This window comes from Rhinolophus hipposideros (genome assembly GCF_964194185.1).
Source record: "Rhinolophus hipposideros genome assembly, chromosome: 1".
Classification (NCBI taxonomy): Eukaryota; Metazoa; Chordata; class Mammalia; order Chiroptera; family Rhinolophidae; genus Rhinolophus; species Rhinolophus hipposideros.
The window spans coordinates 16,642,904-16,668,256 of NC_138047.1; the positions used below are offsets into that span (position 1 = coordinate 16,642,904).

Below are 25,353 nucleotides of genomic sequence, written 5' to 3' on the forward strand. Positions count from 1 at the left end.
GGTATTCATTCCGCCTTTGAATTTATTATTACATAAATACTTTTCTTAAACTCTTTTTGTTGTTAGTAAAGTACAATGCACCTTATTACTGGTTAGGAAGAATTCCTGAGAAGGCTTCCTTTTCACTAATTGGACATGACACAGTTTTATTCTCTACTTTAATATCCTAGGGGCCTATTCAATTCCACCAACTTTAGTTCCTGCATCTTCTCAGCTCCAATGATTTTATTATCTCTTTCTTGATTCACTTTAGTTATCATCCCCACACCCTGGACTTTATATGAAGTTGGAAATACTTTAGTTCCGAAATCATAAATTCAGTTACCCGATTTTCAGCCTATCTGTGTACCTGTCTGTTCACTCCAATTTGTCTTATCCTGTGACTACATAAAAAGCCCAACCACAATGATTGTCTTCCTTTAAGTCTCCTTTTTAACATCACTTCCATATATTTTCAGTAACATTAAGCATCTCACCCAGTTTTTTTTCCATATGACGTTTTCAGAAAATCAGCAGCACTGAATATAGTAAAAAAAAAATTTACCTTTTCCCTGCCTGCTCCAAAGCCAGGACCAGCTGGAGAACCATCACACCATCCCCCACCTGGAACTCTGAAAACTTAGCTACTGCATTCTCTGCAGGTCCTTCCATTTTGCTTGGCAATACTGCCCTCCCATTATCTTGAGTATCAATTTCAAACCCTCTCCATTCTACTCACAACTACAATCCCATAACGCCCCTTCCAATTTTTACCCAACAGGCTTACCTTTTATTTCCTAAACGAAAGAGTCATCAGCAAGAATTCTTTAAATTTCTTTACAAATAGGCATTCTTGCTTGAATCTATATTAACCTATTTTTCTTTCCTTCTGTGATAACAAATGGGCTCTATTATCTATAGCTATCCTTTCAATCTCCACTCTGGCCCAACTCAGACCACCTTCACAGATATTGTGAACTTGCTCATTTGATCCCATCCTCTCTCTTCAGTGTTTTAAATTTCTAATTTACCGCTGTCTTAATACCATTAGCACTGAAATATACTCAAGTGTGTCCAATCTTATTTTAAAAACTCACTCCTCCCTCTTCTCCACAATGCATGCTGACATTATTCATTCACAGTCATACTCCCAGAAAAGCTGGTGGTCTTCTCAGACTCTCACTTTCCCCACTTATGAAAATCTTGTTTTACCCAGTTCCCCTTAATTGAAATTTCTCATGCTGATGTTCCTAAATATCTCCTTATTTACTAAACCTTCTATGGTATACTCTTGATACCTCAATCAGCATTTGGCATAGTTGCCCACTTTGTAATCTTGGGTTTTGTGACACATGTGCTCATCAATTTTCTATATGTCTCTAATAACTCCTTCTCTATTTCCTTTATTTTGTCTGTACCCCCAAAGTATCAGTGGTTCTTATGGACTATTTTCGACTCATCTTTTCACTGTATGCCTTCTCACTAGCAGTCTCCTCTACACCCATGATTTCAATTAACGTCTTTATGTTGATTATTCATAAATTTATGTTGATTATTCATAAATCTATTATCTTCCATCCACATTTGTCTCTTGGATTTTAGACCTAAATATTCATCTATTGACTTAACATATGCATATGGATGTCATAGACATCTCAAATTCAGTAAGTCTAAAATGGGACTTGCCACATATTAGCCTCCTCCTGTGTTTTTATTTCCAAAAAACAAAAACAAAAAAGGTGTTATCAGACACCCTAAAGTTTAAAGTAAAATCTTGGACTTGGCTTGCTTATGCCAGTACAGGTAGGCTAAAGACTCTAAATACAAGTAGAATTTAATACTAATAGATTTTGGATAAAAATGTGAATTTTAAAGCATTGCTAGGATCTTCAGGAAGTAAAGAAAATCTCCAAGTGTGTCTTTCTATTGTCTCCCCCACAACACAAAGCAAAGCAAAAGCTGTGTGTCATAAAGACAAGTAGGAACAGTATACATTAAGTATAAAAGCAGGGTTTGCTCTGAGGGCAAAAATGTCAAAAACCAGTATTGCTCTAAGAGAAGATCAAGCCAGTGCCAGCAGTAGATGAAGGAGATAAATCTAAACCTCTCCACCTCACATTAAGGCAGGGGCACATGGTATCCTTTAAAACGCTCGGGTTCTCATCATCAAACCCTCTTTGGTGGAAAACATCACCTATGAAGGTCATAGGGATTCCTATGGAATAAGATCAAACAAATATGCACTTCTAATTAAAGGGCACACACACACACACACACACACACACACACACAAAGAAAAAGAGTACTTGGGCAAAGAGCAAAACTAATGAATGATACATACTGGGATCATCCAATATGAAATATATACAAATTATATATGAAATACTTAAAGACATGAAACATAAAATTTTAAAAGGAGCTAATAACAGACTATAAAAATGCCTTGGAAGATTTAATAACGAGTCCAATTTAAATTTTAGAAACAAAAAAGTATATTAATTGAAATTACTACCTCATGTATAGATTAAATAGCAGATTAAACAAGATGAAGGGAGAATTAATAAACTGGCAGACAGATCGGAAGAAATTCCCCAGGACGCAGCATCGAGAAATGAGATGGTACACGAGAGATGTAAAAGATACGAAGGAAGTGATGAGAAGCCTATTTCCAAAGAGCTCAGAGGGTGAAAAAGAGATGGAAAAAGTCTGAATGAATAGTACATTTATCAAACTTGATACCCAATAAATTAGAAAACACATTCTTTTTTGAGTATATGTAGATCATTTTTTTAAATTGCCCATGTGATATTCCACAAAAAAGTTCCAACCAATTTTAAAGAATCAGTATCATATATAAATAGAATATGCTCACGAACAACAATTTAATTAGGTTAGAAGTCAATAACAAAAAGAGAAATTTAAAAAATGTCCATAATTTGGAAATGCAATATAATTCACAATTCAATGTAATTCCAATCAATATATTAACGAGATTGACTGATTGATTACAGATCTTGACAAGTTGAATGTAAAATTTATATGAAGAAAAAAAAACCCCAAATAGTCAAAACACTTCTGAAGACGAAAAACTAAGGAGATTTGTCCTATGGATAGCAAAATTTCTTATAAAACTGTAGTAATTAAGACAGTGCGATATTGGTCAGGGCATTAACAAATTGAGTGATAAGACAGGAGGTCCCAGAAACTGACTTCATGGAAACTATCTAAGAAAGAAGTGGCTTTGAAAGAAATTGCTAAAAGGATTATTGAATACATTCTGCATGAAATTATTCATAAGGGGGGAAAATCCCCACAAAATTGGATTTCTACCTCCTACATAGAAATCAATTCAAAATGGAATACAACTTTTAATGTAAAAGACAAATCTTTAACACATTTAGAAGAAACATATGAAAATAACTTTATGAAGTTTGGTAGAAAAAGTCTTTTTAAACAAGCTATACATACACACAAGAATAACCATAAAAGACTGCTTAATCAGACTCACTAAACTGTGAATGAATGGTAACTAAATAAAATCATAGAGAAGTTGAAAAGATTAAACCAAATCTGGGAGAAAATATATACAACTGGAATACTAGCTAGAACAATAACACAACAAAAATAAATAAGATGACATAAGAAACAGAAAGAAGCAAAACTCTCATCACTTATAGCTGATTTGATTGTTTTTTTAATAAAGAACCACCAAGTGCCTTGAGATATGTTTTCTAAATTAGCAAGAGAGTTCTGTAAGGTGGCTATATATCACATCTGTTATGTCAATTATATATGAATGAAGACTTAGTGTTCTGAATAAAAAGAGAAAGGTAACTATTCAATAAAAAAATGAGAAAAAGATAATGAACAGGCATCTCACAGAAGAGGAAAGACAGAAGCAGAAACACAGAAGCCAAAAAGCATACGAAAGTACATTCAATTTCATCAATGATTGGTGAAATGCAAGTTAAGTTCCCAATAAGATACCATTATACATCCATTAGATTTTCAGAGATAAAGAAATACGACAAAACCAGGGTTATCAGGATAATGAAACAATGGGAACTCGAAGCAGTTCTAGCACTGCTGGTAGCATTGAGTTGATAAGTTGGAAATGATTTGGCATTAGCTCTCAAAATTGAACATTTACCTAACTCACATTCAGTAATTCCCCTTTAAGGGATATTAGAGAAACTTTTGTGCCTTTGATTCAGGAGACAAGCATAAGATGTTTTTGAAATAGGAAAAATCTGGAAACAATCTCCATAAACAAGAGACTTACATCCCAGCATGTAAAAAGTGCCAGGGACATCACGGCATATTCATACCACAGAATATATATATATATATATATATATATATATATATATATATATATATATATGGCTATGAAAATGAATAAACTGCCACCACAGGCATCATCCTGGGTAAGAGTGAACAACAAAATTCTGGGTGATGAACCCAAAATTCAGAATAGTTTTATTTATTTTAACGGGGAGAGGCAAGGCTGCAATGGAACAGGAGCCAAGAGCCAGTTTCATAGTCATCAATAATTCTATATCTTAGCTTGGGTAGTACAATCATCGATATTCACTTCTTTATTGTGTTTTAGAACTATACTAATATCATAAAAATGTTTAAAAGATTTTTTAAAAGAAAAGAAAAAACACTAAAACACTTGCATCGTTCTCATTTCCATTCGACAAGCTACCTAAGCCCCCTTTCACCACACCCTGTGATCACCACCACCATTCCCAGTGGTTTACTTCAGATCATCAGCTTTTTGGCCTAAGTCACGGCTACAGGCAACTTATTAGCCTCTTGTATCGTAATCCAGTATTTACCCACAGCCAGGGTCATTCTTCAAAAAGGCACTAGGATCAAATCATCCCCTTAATTCAAACCCTTCAGATAGCTTTCTTTTGTCCAAGATAAAGCCCAAACTCCTTCAACTTGCCACATTTTGGTCGCTGATTACATCACCAATGTCATCTCTCGCCATTCCTCTTCTAAGAACTCCAGTTACCCTTCAGGCATCACTTTAAATCTTACCTCCTCAAGCATAGCAAACCTTCTCTTACTCTATTTGCAGTTCCTGTATCATTGCCCATATCATTCTCCAAGTGCAGTCCTTCATCCAGTGGTCTAGCTACCCTGCAGGACACACTTCTTACACTCTTACATTATTGGTGCTTAGAACAGTAAGTAGTAAGTGCTCGTATTAGGATTTGCATTTAGTGAATAGACTCATCTCACAAGATCAGAATGAAAAGGTAACCCTGGTTTTAGGCACAGAAAATGGACCTTGTTTACTTACCTGTAAAAGAAGGGGAGAATTGCTTATTAAAAGGAAACACTGAATACTACAGAATACAATAGAATACTATTGAATGCTAGATTCTGAGTTCCTTGCGAGTAGAGAGTAATTTTTTCTTTTAAATCTTTGTTATTTGTAGTGCTTAGCACAGGCCACACAACATGGTTAATTCCCCACAAATACATTTAGGACTTAACCTTTGATGGATTCTTCTCTGTCGCCAGAGGGCCTACACTGAAGCAAGAAAATTAAGATGTCTAAATTATACCCTTGATCTTTACACAAATATAGATATTCAATTTAAATGTTTTTAATTGAGGTAACTGTGATTACATGAAAGAAACATCATCCTAAAAACACAACTACGACTGTATCAGTGTATTTTCTTTTTGAACTATATTTTTAAGTAAGTGAAGTGAAATAGATGGATTAGTATATATCACTGTAATCACCCAAATGAATGTCAAAAGTTGATTAAAGTTCAAGAATGTTCTCAAAGATGTATTTATCAAGATATTTATGCAACATCATAAATAAAAATTAATTTTAAAAAAGAATCTAGTAACTATTGATCACCTAATAAGTTTTAAAATAGCACTTTGACATGATCTGCTTTACTGAATGAGAAAAATTGTTTATTTGTTCATGCTTTTTTATTCATATTGTAAACCTTAAAAAAGGGAGAAGAAACACTTTGCTTGTTCATATACAGAATATCTTTATGTGACCCTGAAACAAGAGTGTAAATGAAATTCACCGGGTTAAAATTGCTTCTGCAACTGTATACACTTGTTTGAATCATTTTACTGCACCAATGTCTCCATCATGGTTGCCTGGGAATTACTGTTTCCATGTTATATCATTTCTAACTTCTTACAGCCTGAAAATTCACTGCAATCAATCTTTTCTTCCATACTACTGTTTTTGTAATTTTACTGAAAAAGATGCAAAATGGCTTCCTAGATCTTAGAAAAGCAGCAAGTGTTTTGGAGAGCTACTCTTAGTTCATAGAGATTCAAATCCCGTTCTACTATTCCCTACGCACATACCCATCTCTGGATACGCTCACTCCACACCTCTCCCCCATCTCACCTCACCCCTCCTTGGTCTCCACTTGGTAATATGGGGCAATAACAGCTCCTACCTCACAGGATGGATATGAGAATAAACTGAGAAAATTACATGCACAGACTTAAACCCAAAGTCTGGCACATATTAAGGACTCAAAAACCACTGGCTACTTTTATCAAATTAGATACTCTTTCCATTAAGTTGTAGCAGCTATCTATGACAGCTTAGTCCTCTGAATCTTGTCATAATAAAGCACATGTGTACCTCTTCAGGGCATCCACTGTCCACCCAGTCCTGTCGATGGCGATCAAATCCACTCGAACATCTTCAGAGAAGACCATATTGCAGTTCAGAAAAGAGAGCAGGGCGTGAGGGGCAAAATTAAAAGAAAAAGATCGGTAAGTAGTTAATTCTCTTACATGCAGTTTAGCACAACATAAGCTTTTTTCTACAGAACTGTTAAGTGGAGCAGCAGTGAAGTATTTACCGTGTTCTGTGTAAAAACCCACTCCTACGTAGTCATGTGATTAGGGTCAAACATGGCAGCAAACAACTCCACTGAGGCCCATGCAATGGGCAGGACACCTGGATTCCTCCCCACGGGGAAGACCAACCGCTAGTCTATGAAGTTGGTTGTCAAATATTTTGCAGGTATCATTTTTCAGGATTTCAGATCTTTTAAGATTTAAGTTTTTCTTCAATTTTTAAGTTTAAGACCCACAGTAACACAAACTCTATTGTGCAGTAAAGGGTTAACTAAGCAGGATTGGGGTGTTCAAATCCACACATTCCAAAGAAATAACTGGTCTTTGTTTGGCGCCTGGAAGAGATAACCTCTAAGCCCTTTTAATATCCTGCCAGATAAGATTGTCTTTGTACACCTCCGGTCTTGGGCTAAGCAAGTAAGTTTATGCTAAAAACATGATTTATGGTGAATGTCTGTTTTATTCACCTGGAGCCCTGGGCCATGCTGTATCCGTTTGACCTACGCCAGGGATAGAGACTAAAGATAAGTTTCGTCAGGTAGCATTTCATCTCTCCGTGACTGACCCTCAATAAAAACCCTGGACACCAAGGCTTGGAGGAGTTTCTTTGGTTGGCAGTACACGCTGTGTGCTTTTAGAAAGTGTTGCCGGTGGAGTAAGTGCTGTTTGGGCAAGGACAACTCCACTGGGACGGGACAACTGGAAGCTTGTCTCTCCTGCACTCTGCCTTATGTGCCTTTCACCTTTGCTAGTTTTATTCTGTATCCTTTTGCTGCAGTAATGGCCACCTTGGGTATAAGAGCTTTTCTGATTTCTCTGAGTCCTTCTAGTGAATCATTCAACTTAAGTGTGTTCTTGGGGACTCCTAACAACACTATAATTAGGCCATATCTAAAAGGTCTAATTTATCAAGGGCTGGGTTAATAAGCATTTGTGGCTTCTTTCTCTCTTCCTTGACTGAAATAATCTTCTGCCCTCTTTATCTACCTAGCTACAGTCCATTCATTTCTCAAGACTCAGAAATTACTCTCCAGAACCCCTTATGATAAAGCTTCGTGATTGCTGTTGCTCACATCTTACTTTACTAACTTTTCTTCTTTATATAAAATTTCAAATGCTTATGTCTTATTTACCAGACTTGACTGTGAACATTTTGAAGGTAGGGCCAGTGTCATATTATGATCATGCCTAGTATGTCTGACACATGTTGTTTTTTTTTCATATTAGAAATTCACAATATTTTTTTTTGCCAGCCTATTAAAGTTAAAGATTTACATTATTCCTGGATGTTAATATCTAAGTATACATTTATATATAATATACATGAATCCGTATTAATACGTGTTAATCTGAAGATATAGTTCTTTAAATAAATGGAGGCTGTTCAACTTTTGCCTTATATTTTGCTATAGGGGTTACAGTGCTACCTTTTTTCCCCCACTTGTTTTGCAGTGGGTCCGCATGATGATTTTTTCTAAGAATCTCTGCCAGAGATTATGTACTATGACATGAATGAGCATAATTTAATTCAAGTGGAATGTGAAAACAACAGTACTGTCAACACAAAAGACCATATCTATCATTCTGCCCAGACATGACTCACTAGAGTTCAGCTATTTTATGCCTACCATCTGTGTTGAACAAGCTTAAGTGTGGAATAAACATCAGTGTGTGATCTGGCATGCTAACTTTGACAATGCCCAGTTGGTCAAACCCATCTCTGATTACCCCAAGAGACACTGACATTTAGAGTCTATTTAATTCCAGATGAGTTAGATCGCATTCTCTCTTCTTCTTTTTTCTTTTCAAGTTTAAATATTTAAAAATGTACATGCTGGGCAGCTGGATGGCTCAGTTGGTTAGAGCTTGAGCTCAGAACAACAGAGTTGCCGGTTCAATTCCCACATGGACCAGTGAGTTGCGTCCTCCACAACTAGATTGAAGACAATGAGCTTCTGCTGAGCTTCTGGAGGGGCAGCGGAAGGCTCAGCTGGTTAGATCATGAGCTTTCAACAATAAGGTGGGCTGTGCCCCCCGCAACTAAAGATTGAAAACAGCATCTGGACTTAGAGCTGAGCTGCGCCCTCCACAACTAGATTGAGGGACAATGACTTGGAGCTGATGGGCCCTGGAGAAACACACTGTTCCCCAATATCCCCCAATACAATTTATAAACAGAAATGTACCTACTGACATTGTCTTTTGTGAGATGGGGATATATCAATTTTCTACAATGAAAATGTTTTTTGGAGCTACCTGACCACAAATAATTAAATGGGACAGACAGTTTTTAAAATGCAGTTTATCTTCACTGACTCTATTACAGATGTAGTCAAAGCCAATGGGAAATAACAACTTTTACCTTCTATTATAACAAGACAGTAGTAAATCTTAAATTTATGGGCCAATTGAAATTTTATCTTAAGTAATTAGTCCTTTAAATGGTTAAATCAATCCCAGGGGAAAGTACAGAAATACCGCATTTTGCTTGATTTATTAAATGATCCCCCAGTATATTGTGTGAAATTAGATTCTATTAAAGATATATGATTCAATTAAGTAATTCATTCATTTATTCACAATTGATTTCCTATTAATTGATCTGCAGTTTACTCATTGCTAGGGTAGGAAGAATTGAGAATGGCAAACAGAAATAAGATTTGGTTTGAAAAGCGCATGCGTTTCTGTAGCTTACAGTGCCTTAAAAAAATTAACACAACTGGATGCTGCTCGTTTAACATTTTTCATAGCCTAGTGCTCTACATAGCATCTGGAAGCAATTACAAAAAATAAAGGGTGTTTGAGTGTGTGTGTATGTCTCTCTGTGTGTGTTGTAAATTATTAAGAAAAAAACACCTTTATGTTATTTCCAAATTCAAAATAAACCAAAAATCACTTTTGAGCATGACTTCCTCACTCCACTAAGCGCTTGTTGGTTTCCCTAAAACACAATGAAATTAATCATGTCATGGTCCAGCATATTGATTTCCCAGCATTTTTAGCAGTGTGAGCAAAGAGGCCGCTTTACATTGTAATCATCTAATACTCCTGTTGAAATATAAGTTCCTGGGTGTAGCTGAATAAGATTCTCTGGAAATTTGAGTCCAGCGACGTTCATCATAAACAAGCACATCAGGTGATTCTTACCACAGTGACATCTGAAAACCACTGACTTTCTGTATGGTATGTCCACATGGCAGGCCCCTTTGCACTCCTCCTGCCTGCTGGCTACAACCTGTTCCTCATGGCCCTACTGCGCCTCCCTGAATGTGCTGTGCTCTCTCATGTCTCTGCCTTTGAACTTGCTATGACTTATGCCTGGAATACCTTCCTGTCTCTAATTAGTGAATCCAGGTGAACCCAAGCCTATCTCCTCCAAGAAGCATCTAGTTTCTTCCCACCTAGAATAGTTAGCGACCCTCTTTCAGTAGACCCCCTTTCTCTCCCCCACCTCGCTCCCCCCAATCAAGTGTTATTACACTACAATTGCTTGTGTCTTATCTTATAAGACTTGGGGGAGAACATGTTTCAAAGGGAGGGTTCGAGGTCGAACTGCTGGAGTTGGAATTTTGGCTTGGGCACAAAATAGGTATGTAATTTTTCCTATCTAAGCTTGTTTCCTCATCTGTAAAATGAGGCAAGAGAAGTTTTGTAAGGATTAATTAAAATTAAAGCTTGGTACATAGTCAACGTTTAGTAAATATCAGCTGGTTTTAATCCCTAAATAATGACTGTAGTATGCACGTAGCAAGGTCGACAATCGTTGATAAATGAATGAGATTTTCTTTTTATAAATAGCATTTTGAAAAGTTTAGGAACTAATTCTGTGCACCATATTAATGTGAAATGTCCTTCACCATCATATTTGGGAATTAGTATTATAGAATCTTATGAGAGGAAATCTAAGTTGCTGTCAAACATGGGCCAAATCTTTATTCAATATTTATAAATAAGACAGAGGTCACATCTTTTCATAAATATTTCTCAAAATCTGATTTCAGTACAGTGTGAGCTCCTAGCTGTAATAGGTTTCCAATGTTTTTATTTTCAAGTTATTCCCTTCTTCTCGCTATTACCTAATTCCAAAACAAATGGATAGAGAGCTATACTTCAAATTAATGGTACTATTCTCCACTCAATTTCAATGGGGTGTTGATTTCAAAGGGCCCAGCAATCATGTTAAGTGAACCCCATTAAATAAGGCAGCCTAGAAAAGAAACAATATTCTCCCAGGTGGCAGCCTCTATCCATTCAAAAGATTCAAGTGTAAACCTCATCAAATCTCTAACTTATCTTAGTTTTGTAGAAAGAATTTTAGACATGATTTATTTAGCAAGGGTGATATATTCAGGGGAAGAAAATAGAGCAAATGTTAACATACATATTGGTACATAAGCAATACATAATTACTAAAAATGAAGTGTGTTTTACCACATAATTGAACGTGAGCCATTTCATCAGTGAGAAGAGATAGCTACAAAAGAGAATTTAGGAAAGTAACTTCACAGAACCTTAAGATTCAGTTAGCAATTAGTTTTTAGATCAGGAGTCAGAAAATGTTTTCTGCAAAGGACCAGATAGTAAGTATTTTAGGCTTTGCAAGCTGTACAGTTCCTGTCCGAACTAGTCACCTCTGCCATTGAGCTCAAAAGCTACCACAGACAAACACATGAAGAAGTGGGTGCGACTGTGTTCCAATAAAACTATATTTACAAAAACAGGAAGTGGGTCAAATTTGGCGTACTTGCAGTAGCTTGCTGACCTGTCGTCTACATTGTTATCTAAAAATAAAGGTCTGAAAAGTTCTGAGAACTTGAAGACATATATCTCATCAAGGTGTCTGCTGATTTAAACGGTCCTTGCGGCCTTAAGTGCATTTATCATAGTGTGCTATCTTAATGGAAAAATCAGTTGTACATTTAGTAAATTTTCTGCCACAGTCTGCAAGAGTGTGAAAAATGATCCTCCAGCATCAAAGAAATGGAAGGATGCTTTAAAAAAAAGCAGAAGTAGTTTAGATGAGAAACAAGTATAATGGAAAATATCCGGGGTTGTAATAACATTTTTATCGTAAGGTAAAATAGATAAATAACAGGTAGTATGAAGGTGTGAGATAGAGGAAAATAATTTTGTGTTGAAATACTGAAAAATTTTAATTGGAAAGGTAGGTCATAAAATTTAAAATTGAGATTATAAGCGTTACTCTCAAAAAAATTAATAAAAATTCATAGTTCATTTCCTGTATAGGGTGTGGTTATTGGTCCAATCGCAGACCTTAGGCATGCCATCAGTGATTTCACTCCGAAAAATATTTCTCCTAAAATCTAGTAACTTGAGCTTAAAGTTGTTCAGAATCTTCATGCCTGAACCACTCTGGGAGTGATAGATGAATCTATATAGAAACACATTACAGGGACAATATTTTAGGACAAATCATGAAATTTTATATCATTATAATATGCAAGGATACACGTATTATGTTTGTATAATGTGTTTCCTTTTAATGAAAGCTCTTGATGTTACTTGTAGCTCTGAATCATGATCCAATGCCAATAAGAACAGTTCTCTGCAGAATGCGGAAACTGCTTTAGAGATGAGCTTCAGATGGAAATCTGGGGTCATATCATCTGATATCTGATATCTGGAACCTTGTCATTTACACATGTGTCATCTTGCAGAGATGCTTTTGTAAAATAAAGGCATTACCTTTTTTCTAGATTTCTAGAAGCGAGAGTAGCCCTAATATGGGATTAAAAGCATAACAATACCTATTCTTTTATCTTATTAAAAAAATTCACGTCTTGTTCCTCTTTCCTCTCAAGTTATTGGTAAAAAAAACGCTTTTGTTACTTTTTGGCTTTTATTCCCCACTTTCACTAAAAAATATTTTTAATAAGGAAAATGATTTTTGTAAGTTGGCTTTTCATGCTGAAGTTCTTTGTTCCCATGAGTGTCACCTCCTGAAGCCTAGTCTGTTTTCAGTGTGGGTTTTTGTAGGATAAGAAAGATTTGATTCTGGGAGTGAAGCTACAACATTTAGGCTGATGAGAAAAAAAGTGAATCTTTTCAGAACTTATTCTGATTAAAAGCCTCTGCTGATGTTGGCAAAATATCCTCATTTGTCATTGTCAATGCTTTCAGGGAATGATGGACCTAGTTCTACTTTAAATAAAAGTTGATGAAATATTCGTTGAAGTTGTGATGCATAAAAAGAAAGTCAATGATACACTGGAGAACCATTAGACACATATCAGGGCAAAGTAATTAAGAATAGCCCGGAGCTGCAAACTTTCAGCATATTTTAATCAGGAAGATGCCAAGTCTACCCAGATTATTAGATATTTGAGTACTTATTTTATACCTACATTTAAAAAATCCTTAAGATGCTACATAGAAGGGGCAAGAGAATAAAATATTCACCCATATGGAAATAGTTCATTCAAAAGCTATTTCATTCAAAAGAGTTGAACTGACTTGCTTTCAATACTAATCTCACAGTAAAATTCAATTTCTATCTTTGCTCTCCATCTAACTTTAAATGCTGCTAGTGCACTTAGAAACATGCTGGCTAAGGAAAATTTAAATGATGCAAATTTGGCTGTGCTTTAATTTATATAATCCTGCAGTACTGAGCATCATATATTTTAGATTTTCACAAGTATAAATGCTTTGTTTGGGCATTGTGTTTGGTTAATTTTTTTTTTTCTTCAAACCAGCAGTGGCTGAAATAGTTAACTCTGAGTTTCTCAGTGACTTCTCTGTGGCTATTTCACCTACAAGAAGTGAATGTGAAAGTATTAGCAATGTAAAGTAAGTCATTTCAGAAATCTTCAATTCTATCAACAGATTATTCCAAGATAGTCTTTCTAACTTTTTGAAATAAACCATAGTAAGAAATATAGGTAACATCAAGTATTTAGACATACACATATCTGGGTATGTGTGTGTTTATGTGCGTACACTGAAATTAAATATTTGTTGTGATGCTTCTTTTTCTTTCTTTCTTTGTTTTGAAAGATTCACATAAAGGACAGAGATGTTTCATTCCAATCTATTTCATTAAAAAAAATTCTGGTTGTAACCCACCGGGTAATTTATAGCCTGACCCTTCTGAACTGCAACCGTTAGCATGAATACCACTGTCCCAATATATAGTTTAAAATTTTAACCATAATTATGCTTTAGATAGCACTGCCCAGTTTTTAAAATAATCATTTTAATAGAATATTACAGAAAAGTATAAAAACAAATTAAAGTGTTATTCCAATGCTAAATACTATTAGTTAGTTTTATATCCGACCCAGTCTTTATTTAATGTATATTGTCTTATACCTAAGTATTAATTAAATTGGGAAAATAACGTGATTACTTATTTTTCCACAGTTAATATTATAGTCTGGGCTATATTTTTCCATGTCCATAAATATCCCTTGAGAGTTCATTTTAATGACAGCATAATTTGCATTATATTATTTTATAAAAATTTTATTCAACCTATACATTTATATACATTTATATACAAATAAGAGTCATTTTAACTCTTATAAAAATACACACCATCATCCTTTTAACAATTCAATGGATTAAAAATGAGGTACCATGTTTTAATTAGCCTTTCTTATATTACAGGTGAGGTTAAACTTTTAAAACATATTATTGACTATTTGTGTTTCTATATTTTTGAATCATATACTTGTTTATTTTCCCCATTTTATTTGAGCTATTCTTTTTTTAAAAAAATAGGATTTCTATGAATTGAGAGAATTAAATCTCTGTTAAATAGTTCATCTGTCTATAAGTTGCCATTCAAATCTAAATATGAATTTTTTTTGCTATATAGCCATTTGTATTTTTACGTTGTGAAGTTTTTCAACCTTTTCTTTCACGATTTATTTGTTTGCTTTTTCCTCAAAAAGGCCTCTACTTCTTCGGCATTAAGTAATATTTGCCATAGTTTTTCTAAGTTAGCCCATTATTTCATATTTTACTTTTAGTTCTCTAACTTATTCTAAACTTATTTTGGTATATGGTGTGAAGTAAGAAGCAAATTTCAACAAAAAAACTTTATTCAAATAGATGGCTAAGAGTCCCAGGATTATTTGTTAAACAATAGAACTTCACCCATTTGGGGGAAACTGCATGTTTTATTACATAATAAACTCATATGCTAAGGCCTATTTCTCAAATTGTATGTTTTCCCACTGATTGCTTTGTTTCTTCTTATACAATTACTATAAATATTTCATTATTATAGTTTTTTTAAATTAAATTTATTGGGGGTAACAATGGTTAGTAAAGTTACATAGATTTCAGGTGTACAATTCTGTAATACATCATCTATATATCATGTTGTGTGTGTGCTCACCACCCAGAGTCAGTTCTCTTTCCATCACCGTATATTTGACCCCCTTTACCCTCTTCAACCACCCTCCTCTCTCATTACTCTCTGGTAACCACTAAACTATTGTCTGTGTCTATGAGTTTTTGTTTCTTTGTTTGTCTTGTTCCTTTGTTGCTTTCAGTTCATTATTATAGTTTTATATCATAATTTAGTACTGAATAGTTTAAGTCTTCCATTATTGGTCTTATTTTTAAATTTTTCTTGAGCAGTCTCACTCATTTATTCTTTTCTGTGATTTTTATAATCACATTATGATGTTTCAAAAATAATCCTATTATGAATTTGATAGAATTGATGTAGAAATAATTGACATCTTATACATGGTAATTTTTCATCCATACAATGTTTTTTTCAGGGGTTCTTTTAATTGCCTCATCAAACTTTCACTGTTTTTTTTATGTAGGGAATACACATTATTAAGCTTGTTAGTAACTATTTTATCTATTTTTGCTATTGTTAAGGAGTTTTAATGACTGCATTTTCTAAATGGTTATATCTGACCATTGTAGAGCTATTGATTTCTGTGTAATTATTTTATAACTGGTCCCTTTATTTACAAATAATAATGTTACATAATAGTAGTAATCACATCCTTGCCTTCCTTATTTTAATGAGAATGTTTCTGGGGCTTATATTTCTCTCATTGTTATAAACTAATATTTATTATTGTATTAATATGTATCCCTCTGCCTCGGTCTGCTAACATTTTTATTAGGAAAAAATATATTTTATCAAATTTTTTTCATCTCTCAAGATGACCAAATGAGCATCAATATTAATCCTATCAATTGTATGAGTATTAGATTTCTTTAGACTAAGCATGTTTGTATTTATGGAATAAATTTATTATTTGGTTGTGTTAAAATTATTTTAACTTTATTGGATTTGATTCTTAACTCTTGGGGTTCTAAGCATGTTTGTATTCATGGAATAAATTTATTATTTGGCTGTGCTAAAATTATTTTAACTTTGCTGGATTTGATTCCTACCTCTTGGGGTTTTAAAATTCTATACTCATAAATATCTATAGCTAACATCATATATAATGAAGACTGAACGCTTTCCTCTTAAGATCAGAAACAAGACAAAACAGAAACAAGAAAAAAATAGGAAGGGGGGTGGTAGAAGAGAGTGAAGGGGGTCAACTATATGGTGATGGAAGGAGAACTGACTCTGGGTGGTAAGCACACAATGTGATATATAGATAAGGTATTATAGAAATGCGCACTTAAAACCTCTGTAATTTTACTAACCAAGACATCATATATAATAAAGACTGAATGCTTTCCTTTTAAGATCAGAAACTCTCACTGCTTCTAATCAACATTGCACTGTACCATTTGAAGAGACAAAGAGAAGTTAAAACCCAAGAATATGAAGCTTTGGGAGAATAGTCAAATCATTATTGCTTCCTGCCGTGTGTCTTACATGAGTGTAAAGTAAAAATGAGAGGTAAACTTATACACAGCTCAATTAAGTGGCAAAAACAAGACAGCCATACCAGATTATATAATAACTGAACAGCTGAGACTCATAACAACCATCATTACAGATACAAAGTCATATTCATTATGATTTTGGAAAGTTGAAAAGCTAATAGCTTAACTACTACAATGACAAAGTCAGCTGTATCCAATAGGATATTTTAGGATTAAATGTTCAGAGTAAATGGGTAAACTTTTGAGTAGGGTGCCAATTGTAGGCTACTAAAAAGATAAAAGTTGTAGGTATTCCTCTATAAAACACTGAGATTAGTATATATTACTAAAGGAAGCCAGAAACCTATGGTCATAGAGAAATCTGTCAATATAGTGAGCTGCAGAAATGATCAGCTCCAGGATTTCCAGAGGAGGGTAGCCATTGGGGGTTAGACGATACGGAAATTCAAACAACAACCATTACTTAACATTTTCATTGACACCTTCCCTTTACTTTCTACAAACTCCTTTTCAAATCACTTCCCTCTCATTTCTAACATTGTTTCCTTGCCTTCTTTTTTACTGAAACCCCGTTTACCATGAAACTTAACACAAGCTGCGCTCCCAGAGAAGTGTCCTGTGATACAGAATTACCTTCTCTCCAGTGCAAGCTTCCGTAAAGGTTATAGCACCCAGCTTAAGGACAGAACATTTATTATCAAATCAAAGTTATATAGTTATATAGTTAGAAATGCATATCAAGTCTTTATTTTAGCAAGGGCTATCAACATTTAAAAATCAATCTTGTTATCACAACATTGTGAAGAAAATATTTCTTTACTGATTGATCTTAAATTTGGTTTGGGCAACTAGCCAGAGTCTGGCTGAAAAAAATGTTTTAACAATTTTACTCCTTATTTATGAAAGATTTTCAACTCTTTTAGAAATACTATAACCCTCCAAAGCAGATAAATGATAATCAGGCTGAGGTAGGATAATTGAGCAAGACTATGATTACAATTAAAGAGAGTTTTATTTTATTTTTACAAATTTATATATATATATATATTTATATATGTCTTTATATATAAATACATGTATATATATATATATTTATATATATTTTGGCACCCTCTGTATTTATATATATTATTTATACATTATATACTATATTTTTATATATAAATACTGAGGGTGCCAAAAAATGTATACATATTTTAAGAAAGGAAAACTGTATTAAAATTGTAATAATCAATATATACTGATAACAAAAGATGAATACAAGTCACATTTGACTTCTGCAATTACAACAGGTGCTCAAAGTGGTTACCATCAGCATCCAGACACTTCTGATTATGGTGAACTACTGCTAGAGCAACGTTGACCAAAGTGTCCACTTGTGCACATTTTTTTTGGCAACACAGGTATATACGAGGTCTAACAATTAAGTTTGCGAACTTGTTGCAGTGATGTTGCTAACATTTTTTGATATCAGAGGAATTATTCATTATGAATTTGTACCATCTGGAAAATTAACCAAGTTTACTATTTGGAAGTGCTGAAAAGGCTGCATGAAAAAATTTAGACAACCTGAACTTCTCGCCAACAATTCATGGCTCTTGCATCATGACAATGCACCAGCTCACACGGCACTGTCTGACGGAGTTGTTAGCCAGTAAACAAATAACTGCATTGGAACACCCTCCCTACTCACCCCTGATCTGACCCCCAATGACTTCTTTCTTTACCCGAAGATAAAGGAAATATTGAAAAGAAGACATTTTTATGACATTCAGGGCATCAAGGGTAATACGACGACAGCTCTGATGGCCATTCCAGAAAAAGAGTTCCAAAACTGCTTTGAAGGGTGGACTAGGCACTGGCATCGGTGCATAGCTTCCCAAGGGGAGTACTTCGAAGGTGACCATAGTGATATTCAGTGATGAGGTATGTAGCACTTTTTCTAGGATGAGTTTGTAAACTTAATTGTTATAGCTCGTGTGTGTGTGTGTATGTATATATAACGTTGAATATTTTTATTTTAGAAAAGGAAGATTATATTTATCGGTAATTATTTCTACGAGGAGAATTAATCATTTTTGGGCTTTTAGAATACATGTGTATAAAGTGATTATTTCATCTGAAGAACAGTGCTATTCTTTCCACTTAATTATATGTGCAACTTTTGGAACCCTGTCTCTGGGTAGCACACCGCATTTCCCCGAAAATAAGACCTAGTAGGGCCATCGGCTCTAATGCATCTTTTGGAGCAAAAATTAATATAAAGGCATTATATTATATTATATTAATCATATAAGACCTGGTCTTATAGTAAAATAAGATCAGATCTTATATTAATTTTTGCTCCAAAAGATGTATTAGAGTTGATGGTTCAGCTAGGTCTTATTTTCAGGGGAAACATGGTACTAGCATATTCTGAAGAATTTAGGAGCATAGGACATTAATGGTATCACATCAGAAAAGAGAACTCCACCTTCCCACACTTGACTCCCTCTCTGATTTCCGGCACAAAGGGCAATGGAATCTCTAGTCTTGAATTAATAATTAAAAACTTATTAACAATTTTCAACATGCTACTGGGGCACTTCCCCCCCCCAACAAAAAAATTGTCTCATTTAATATGGATATGATGGGAAAAAGAAAAAGGAGGAAGCGGAGATTACTGATAGGGTTCAAGCATGTCATAGTTGACATGTGTTCAATAACTGTCTGATACATAATTCTCACCCCAACCTGGCAATATTCAACACAATTATCCCCATTTAACTGTAAAAACATTTAGTGGAAAGAGCATGAGCTTTAGAATTGCACACATAAAACTGGGTTCAGTTCTTGAAGCTGTCATCAATTGTGATCCATGCCAAATTATTATGAAAGATTAGTGGGTGGAATCTATAGCGAGTTATTACTGGAGATTCAGCTTCTACAAAATGGAGATTGTAAAATCTACCTTTGATGAGTGTTGGTGAAGATTAAATGAGATAAAATAGATGAAGCACTCTTTTGGTGATTGACACAGTAAGTGCTCAATATATGTATGAGTAAGTTATTTCATATATATTTTTAAACCATTCATAATATCTAGCACAGGTTGAAAAAGTGCTTACTGAAGACAAAAGACATTGGAAACTGATCTATAACTGAAAATCTATATAATATCCTCCAAATATAATCTATATAATATAAAATAAATAAAATAAAATCTATATAATATCCTCCAGCTTCTTTAACCACCAAAGTCAGGGTTATAACACAAAGAGGAGAAATCTTCTCTTTCTGATGAAAGAATTCTTCCAGAATCTAAAAACTCCTTGCCAAGCATCCAACTTTGCTATCTTGGTAGAACAGAAGTGAGAGTTGAGTCGTCCGGGAAAAGAAACAACAAAGGAGAAAAATGAAACGACTTTTCTTCATGTCTGTGAGCCATGGAAACAAACACTCAGTTACAAATAAAACTACTGGAAGTTTCACGATTCCAATTTTTGACACTCTTTCTTAAAATTTCTTGACTTCATACTATACTTAAAGGACACCTTCAAATGCGTAAAAGTGGATAGAAAGAGCAGTGATTTTTACTGTGTGGTTGGCTCAGAAAAAGGAACATAAAGTTATGGGGGTTGAGGTGTGCCATTCCTCTGTAAAATGCCACCCTTTACCAATAAATTTTTATTCCATGGTGCTCAGGTTTATGGCTCCTGGACTTTCAGAATTGTCTCTCCCTCAGTTTCAATGATGCATGAATCAATTCACCTCTGTCTGCCAACACAGCAAAGATGGGCTCTGGCAAGGAACAAGAAATTCCTTTGATGAGAGGATTGCCTCATAAAAGAAAGGTCTTTATCCTCACTGATATTTTTTTTTAATCTAAAAAGTTTCAGAATATTACTTGGAATGCTGAGATTACAGAGAAATGGATAAAGATGGTTATTTCTAGTTTCTCAGAGAACCTGTAAGCTTGAAAATTTTCTTTACTCTTGTTTTGACCCATCAGCATTTAGGAAAGGACTCAAAGAGAAGACCAGAGACCATTACATTTGACACCATCTCCTCAAAAAGAGTAACTGATAAAATGTACCAGACATATAAATGTCTCCTTCTGTCTCTCATTGCTTAAGAGACAAAGTTTTTCTAATCACCGTGGGTTTAGGTCCTTGTAAATGATCTGCACAAGGAATGAAGGCATTAAGAAGGTTAGTAGTTTTAAACCAGGAAACCTGCATTAATCACAGATTTTCAAGCTCTTTCCAGAGTTCAGGGTTTAGTTTTGCAGAGGTCTCCAGGACTTATGCAGCCGGTGAGGAGGAAGTGGGAGAACAGTGAACCCCCACCTCCCCACCCTGCCACAGACTTTATTCAGGGAGCTCTAATTTTATCTGCTTTGTATTTGCAGTTTCATTGTTCAAAAATGTTTCTCCTGCTTGGGAAGAAAAAATTCGAAAACCATTTTATTGAATCATTTGTTCACTTCACCTGATTAATTAATCTAGGTTTGTTATCATTATATTTTACAATGGAATTATATCTTTCAGGCAAATCTTTCAGCTCATTTAAAAAATGGTAATATTAACATTGACAGGGCATTCCAAGAAGACAAGCAACGTTTTCCTCTGTTTTTCCCTAGAAGGTGCAATATAAGGCATTATAAATCCCCAGATAAAAGAACCTGAGTGAATCTTACAACGACCAGAAGAACACTGTTTCTTATAAGATATTTGCTTCATGATTTTTTGATAATGTGCTTCCATATTTTTCAAGAGCTATAATATTTGTGAGATAACTTTTCTAAGATCCAGGTTAAATTAGAATATCTTTTTATACATGTGTGGTGGTCCATATTTGCTTAATCATTCCAACTTGAAAATTGTCATTGTTCCATCTTATCAATTTACTTTGATCAAAGTATTGATGTTTCTCCATTCATATCTTTGGCTCATGGTAAATTTAGCTTTATCTTTTAATGTCTCAAGTGTGATTATTCCAAGGAGAAGCAAATTAATTTTGGTGGAAACACTTCCAAGACTTCCAGAGTGTGCCGCAATGTTATACAAGATAATTTCCTTATTATTTAAAAGGGTATGTACGAGAATTTTGAAATATACTCATTTGAATTCAATTTGCTTCTTGAAGTCTAAGTTGTAATATCAATGCTTAAAAAATAGTGTGTAAACTTTAGTATACATAAAGTTTTGTTTCCTTTTACAATTTTTGTTATTCTCTCCACATTGTGAATCTGTGAGCTCACCTGGAAGGGTCTGTTTCTCAGACTGTACCAGGCACAGGTCCTTATGCAGATAACCAACAATGTGTTAGTAAATTCATTCCACTTAAGGAATGATTCTGGACATAAAATAGCGTTCTGCTTCCTTATTTCCTTGCTTTATTCCACATCAGCTTTGCCAAGCATATAAAATATCAAATTACTAAATGCTAATTTCTAGTAGAGTTTCATGCAGCTCATGTGTACAAATGTTCTGTGTCTTATTAAAGGCAGCAAAAAAGAAGGATTTTAAGAATTTGGTTGTGAAGCAATTTTCTGCTTCATAAAATACAGTTCATGTCACCTTATGCTAACAGAAGCACTCTTGGATATGTAGTTTTTTCTTCTGATGTGCTTTTAATGAAACTGACTTAGTATTTCGGAGCACATTCCTTTAACTCACATAGAAAAAATATTTATAGCAAAAGTGATATAAGCATATGTAGAATGAGTATGTAGACCTGAATTTTCATGTTATCCTTTCTTTGAGCTCAAAGGCCCATCAATTCAACACTCAAAAAATTTTGTATTATTCATTTTCAAACACTATTATATCAGTATGACCTGGTCTTTTATTTACTGTCTAAGGTTGCCTTGGGTGATGCTCTTTAAAATTGTCTAATTTAGCTCCATGTCACATCTACTTCATGAAACCTCCCCAAACCTGATAGTCAATATTTTCTTCCAAAAGAATTTATTGTGAATATGTATTTTACGTTTTTTCATTAATCAACATAGTTGTTATATGTCCTCCATTTATCTGGTGAACTTTTCCTGTCAAAGACCAGACAGTAAATACTTCAGGTCGTGTGGGCTATAAGGTGTCTAACACAGGAATTCCATTACAGAGAATAACTGAATGAACCTAGAAATTCTAGCATGGCCTCAGGTTCTGAATACACAAATGTATTTAAAACTTAGACAATAACCGGAACTCCCAGAATGGAGTTAGGGAGGGTGACCATATAATTTATGGGGCAAACCACTATAATTTTGAGAGAGAAAGGAGAGAGAGAAAGGAATGAGACACTGGAACAACAGGCTAGAGTACGCCCGTCCTGAGAAAACTGAGCATATGGCATTTACAGAATGAATCTGATTCTCACACTTCACGGGCATTTCTTGTCACAAAATCTGTGCTCACCTTCAGTAAGCTTTTCCAGTCAAGTTTTCTTGTATATGTATCTCCTACCACATATGTATTCTCGTTCACTTTGCTATTTTAGACAACGTAGGTTTATGCTTTCACGCTAAAATGTAAGTGTATTCTGAAATATTTTATGCCCATTCCTCAAGAATTATGATCTCTTCTCAGAGACTGGGTCAGATGTCTGTTTATGATCCATCTTCTGATATATGAGTAGAAAATGAGAGTAAAGTGATGGGTAAAGGAGTAAATCTTCTATACGAAATAAAAAATCCTCTGTATACCATTTTTGCTGCATGTCATTTTAATCTTTTCCCCCCATGAGAATTCTATCTACGTGCTATTTTTACTTCTATAATTCATGATTTTTGTTTTTTTTTCATGAAGACTCTGTCTTGCAATCATGCACTTTGCAATAATATAACCTCAATTACTGTTGAAGGAAACTTTACATGTATCTTTTACAACAAACCATTCAAATAAGGTTTGAAGATGTTAATGTACATATGCCAATAAAATTTTTTTAGTAGGCAAAGGAGGGGACCCTCCCCCTTTCCTGATTGACATTCTGCTTTGGATTGCTAATCAGCATATACGTACATACTTTTTAAACTACATGTGCTAAGATTAGGCACAGAAGCATGATGGAGAAATTTCAACCTTAGTATTTGTTTTTTTCTTCATCTATCCAACTATTCACCCTTCAAAATTTTTTTATTTTACATTTTGGCTCCACCAGTTACTAGTTCCCTGACCTTGGCTAAAGCTTCTCAATCTTCCTAATTCTCGTTTACTTAATCTATAAAACAGGGATCCTAACACTTGCCTCTTAATGTGATTGCAAGGATTGAACGAGATAATATAATTAAAAGATTTTAGTGGGAGTAAAGGCTTTAGTGTGATGCCTAGCACATAGTACATATAGAATAAAAGGTTATAATTATAATTATAAATTATAATTATTTTAACTATCTCCCTGCGTAAGGCATTTCTCTACCTTAAAACAATTCCCCTGTCCTTTCTTTCAAAGCTCATGCAATTTAGCAGCAACAGCAGGAGGCAATCTGGGCAGGTATAAAATAAACCTGTGTGCCGGCTGGGTGCAAAGGGAGACATTAATTCTGATCAGAGGACAGGTCAATACAGAGGTCTTCTCAGGTGGTCAGAAGACATTATTTTAGGCATATAAAATCTGTGTATTATTAGGAGCAGAGCCTATCAGAAATTGTTGCAGCCGAGGTCGTGTTCATAGAGAAAATAGCTCCCCCTTGATTATGAATTGTCATTGAAGGGAAAATTCAAGAGTTGAGATGAAAGAAAAAAGTGGCTCTCCGGAAAGGACTAAAAAAATGAGTCTCACTAACCTAGAATCTGCCAATTCCTTTTCTTTTACCCCAGAAAAGGAAAACTTGTACGCTAATCTTTGTTCAAAGGATAAATCTTATTTTTATCCTGAAATATCTTTTCCGTTGTTTTTCCCTAATACCGTATACCAGCTTGGTCAGACTGGGCTACAGTTATATAAAAAGATACGTAGGTGTTCTCAGAACTAAAGAAATAGCAGGATTATTATATGCATTGCTGTATTACTGGAGTTCCTGAACTTGTCCATGAATGACAAAATTCCTATCATAAAATTTCCCTGAAAACTCTGGGCAGGCCTTTGTAATGGGTAAGATTGTATCTCTGACTCAGGACTTGACAGAAGTAAACACTTTAACATTTAGAAAATTCATAAAAATGTTTAGTATGTTCATATCAAGAATTATGAAATAGTCATATTTCAACTTCTCTTGGAGATCGATTTTAACAGAAAGCAAAAAATCAGAAACTATTCCAAAGACATTTTTATAATTTTCTTGCAGAAGTCTTGAAAAAGCTGGCTTGATTATATACATACTGTATTTTGAATGTCTTTCTAAATTTTGACATTAGATTCCCAGCAAAACAAATATTAAACCATAAACTACTTTTATTAAATGTTTTCTTTCACCAATTGTCAGTCTTTTCAATATATGACTGTTGATCTCAGATTCTTCCAATACTCAATACTTATGTCATTTTATTTTGTTATAGAACCCAGCTGTGAACTTCATTTTTTGCTTTTAAGTTCTTATTTCTTTGTCCTTTAAGGATCATATTTTTTCCATAATAATTTAGCACCTACTGGTTTTAAATTGAACAAATTCAATTTCATTCTTGGACAATTATCTTTTAATTATTTCCAGGGAAACCTGTTATTGTGTTAGTGCAAGCT

The 25,353-nt window shown here is 34.3% G+C and overlaps 1 protein-coding gene across 2 annotated transcripts in view; it reads right to left on the reverse strand.

The window, feature by feature from the left end:
- The window catches only part of PLXDC2 (plexin domain containing 2), a 393,562-nt gene that overhangs the window by 53,670 nt on the left and 314,539 nt on the right, over positions 1-25,353 (reverse strand). For both annotated transcript variants that reach the window (XM_081040277.1, XM_081040276.1), the window contains one exon: positions 6,632-6,692. In XM_081040277.1, the coding sequence (XP_080896403.1) occupies positions 6,632-6,692 (61 nt within the window). The remainder of the gene's footprint in view (positions 1-6,631; positions 6,693-25,353) is intronic.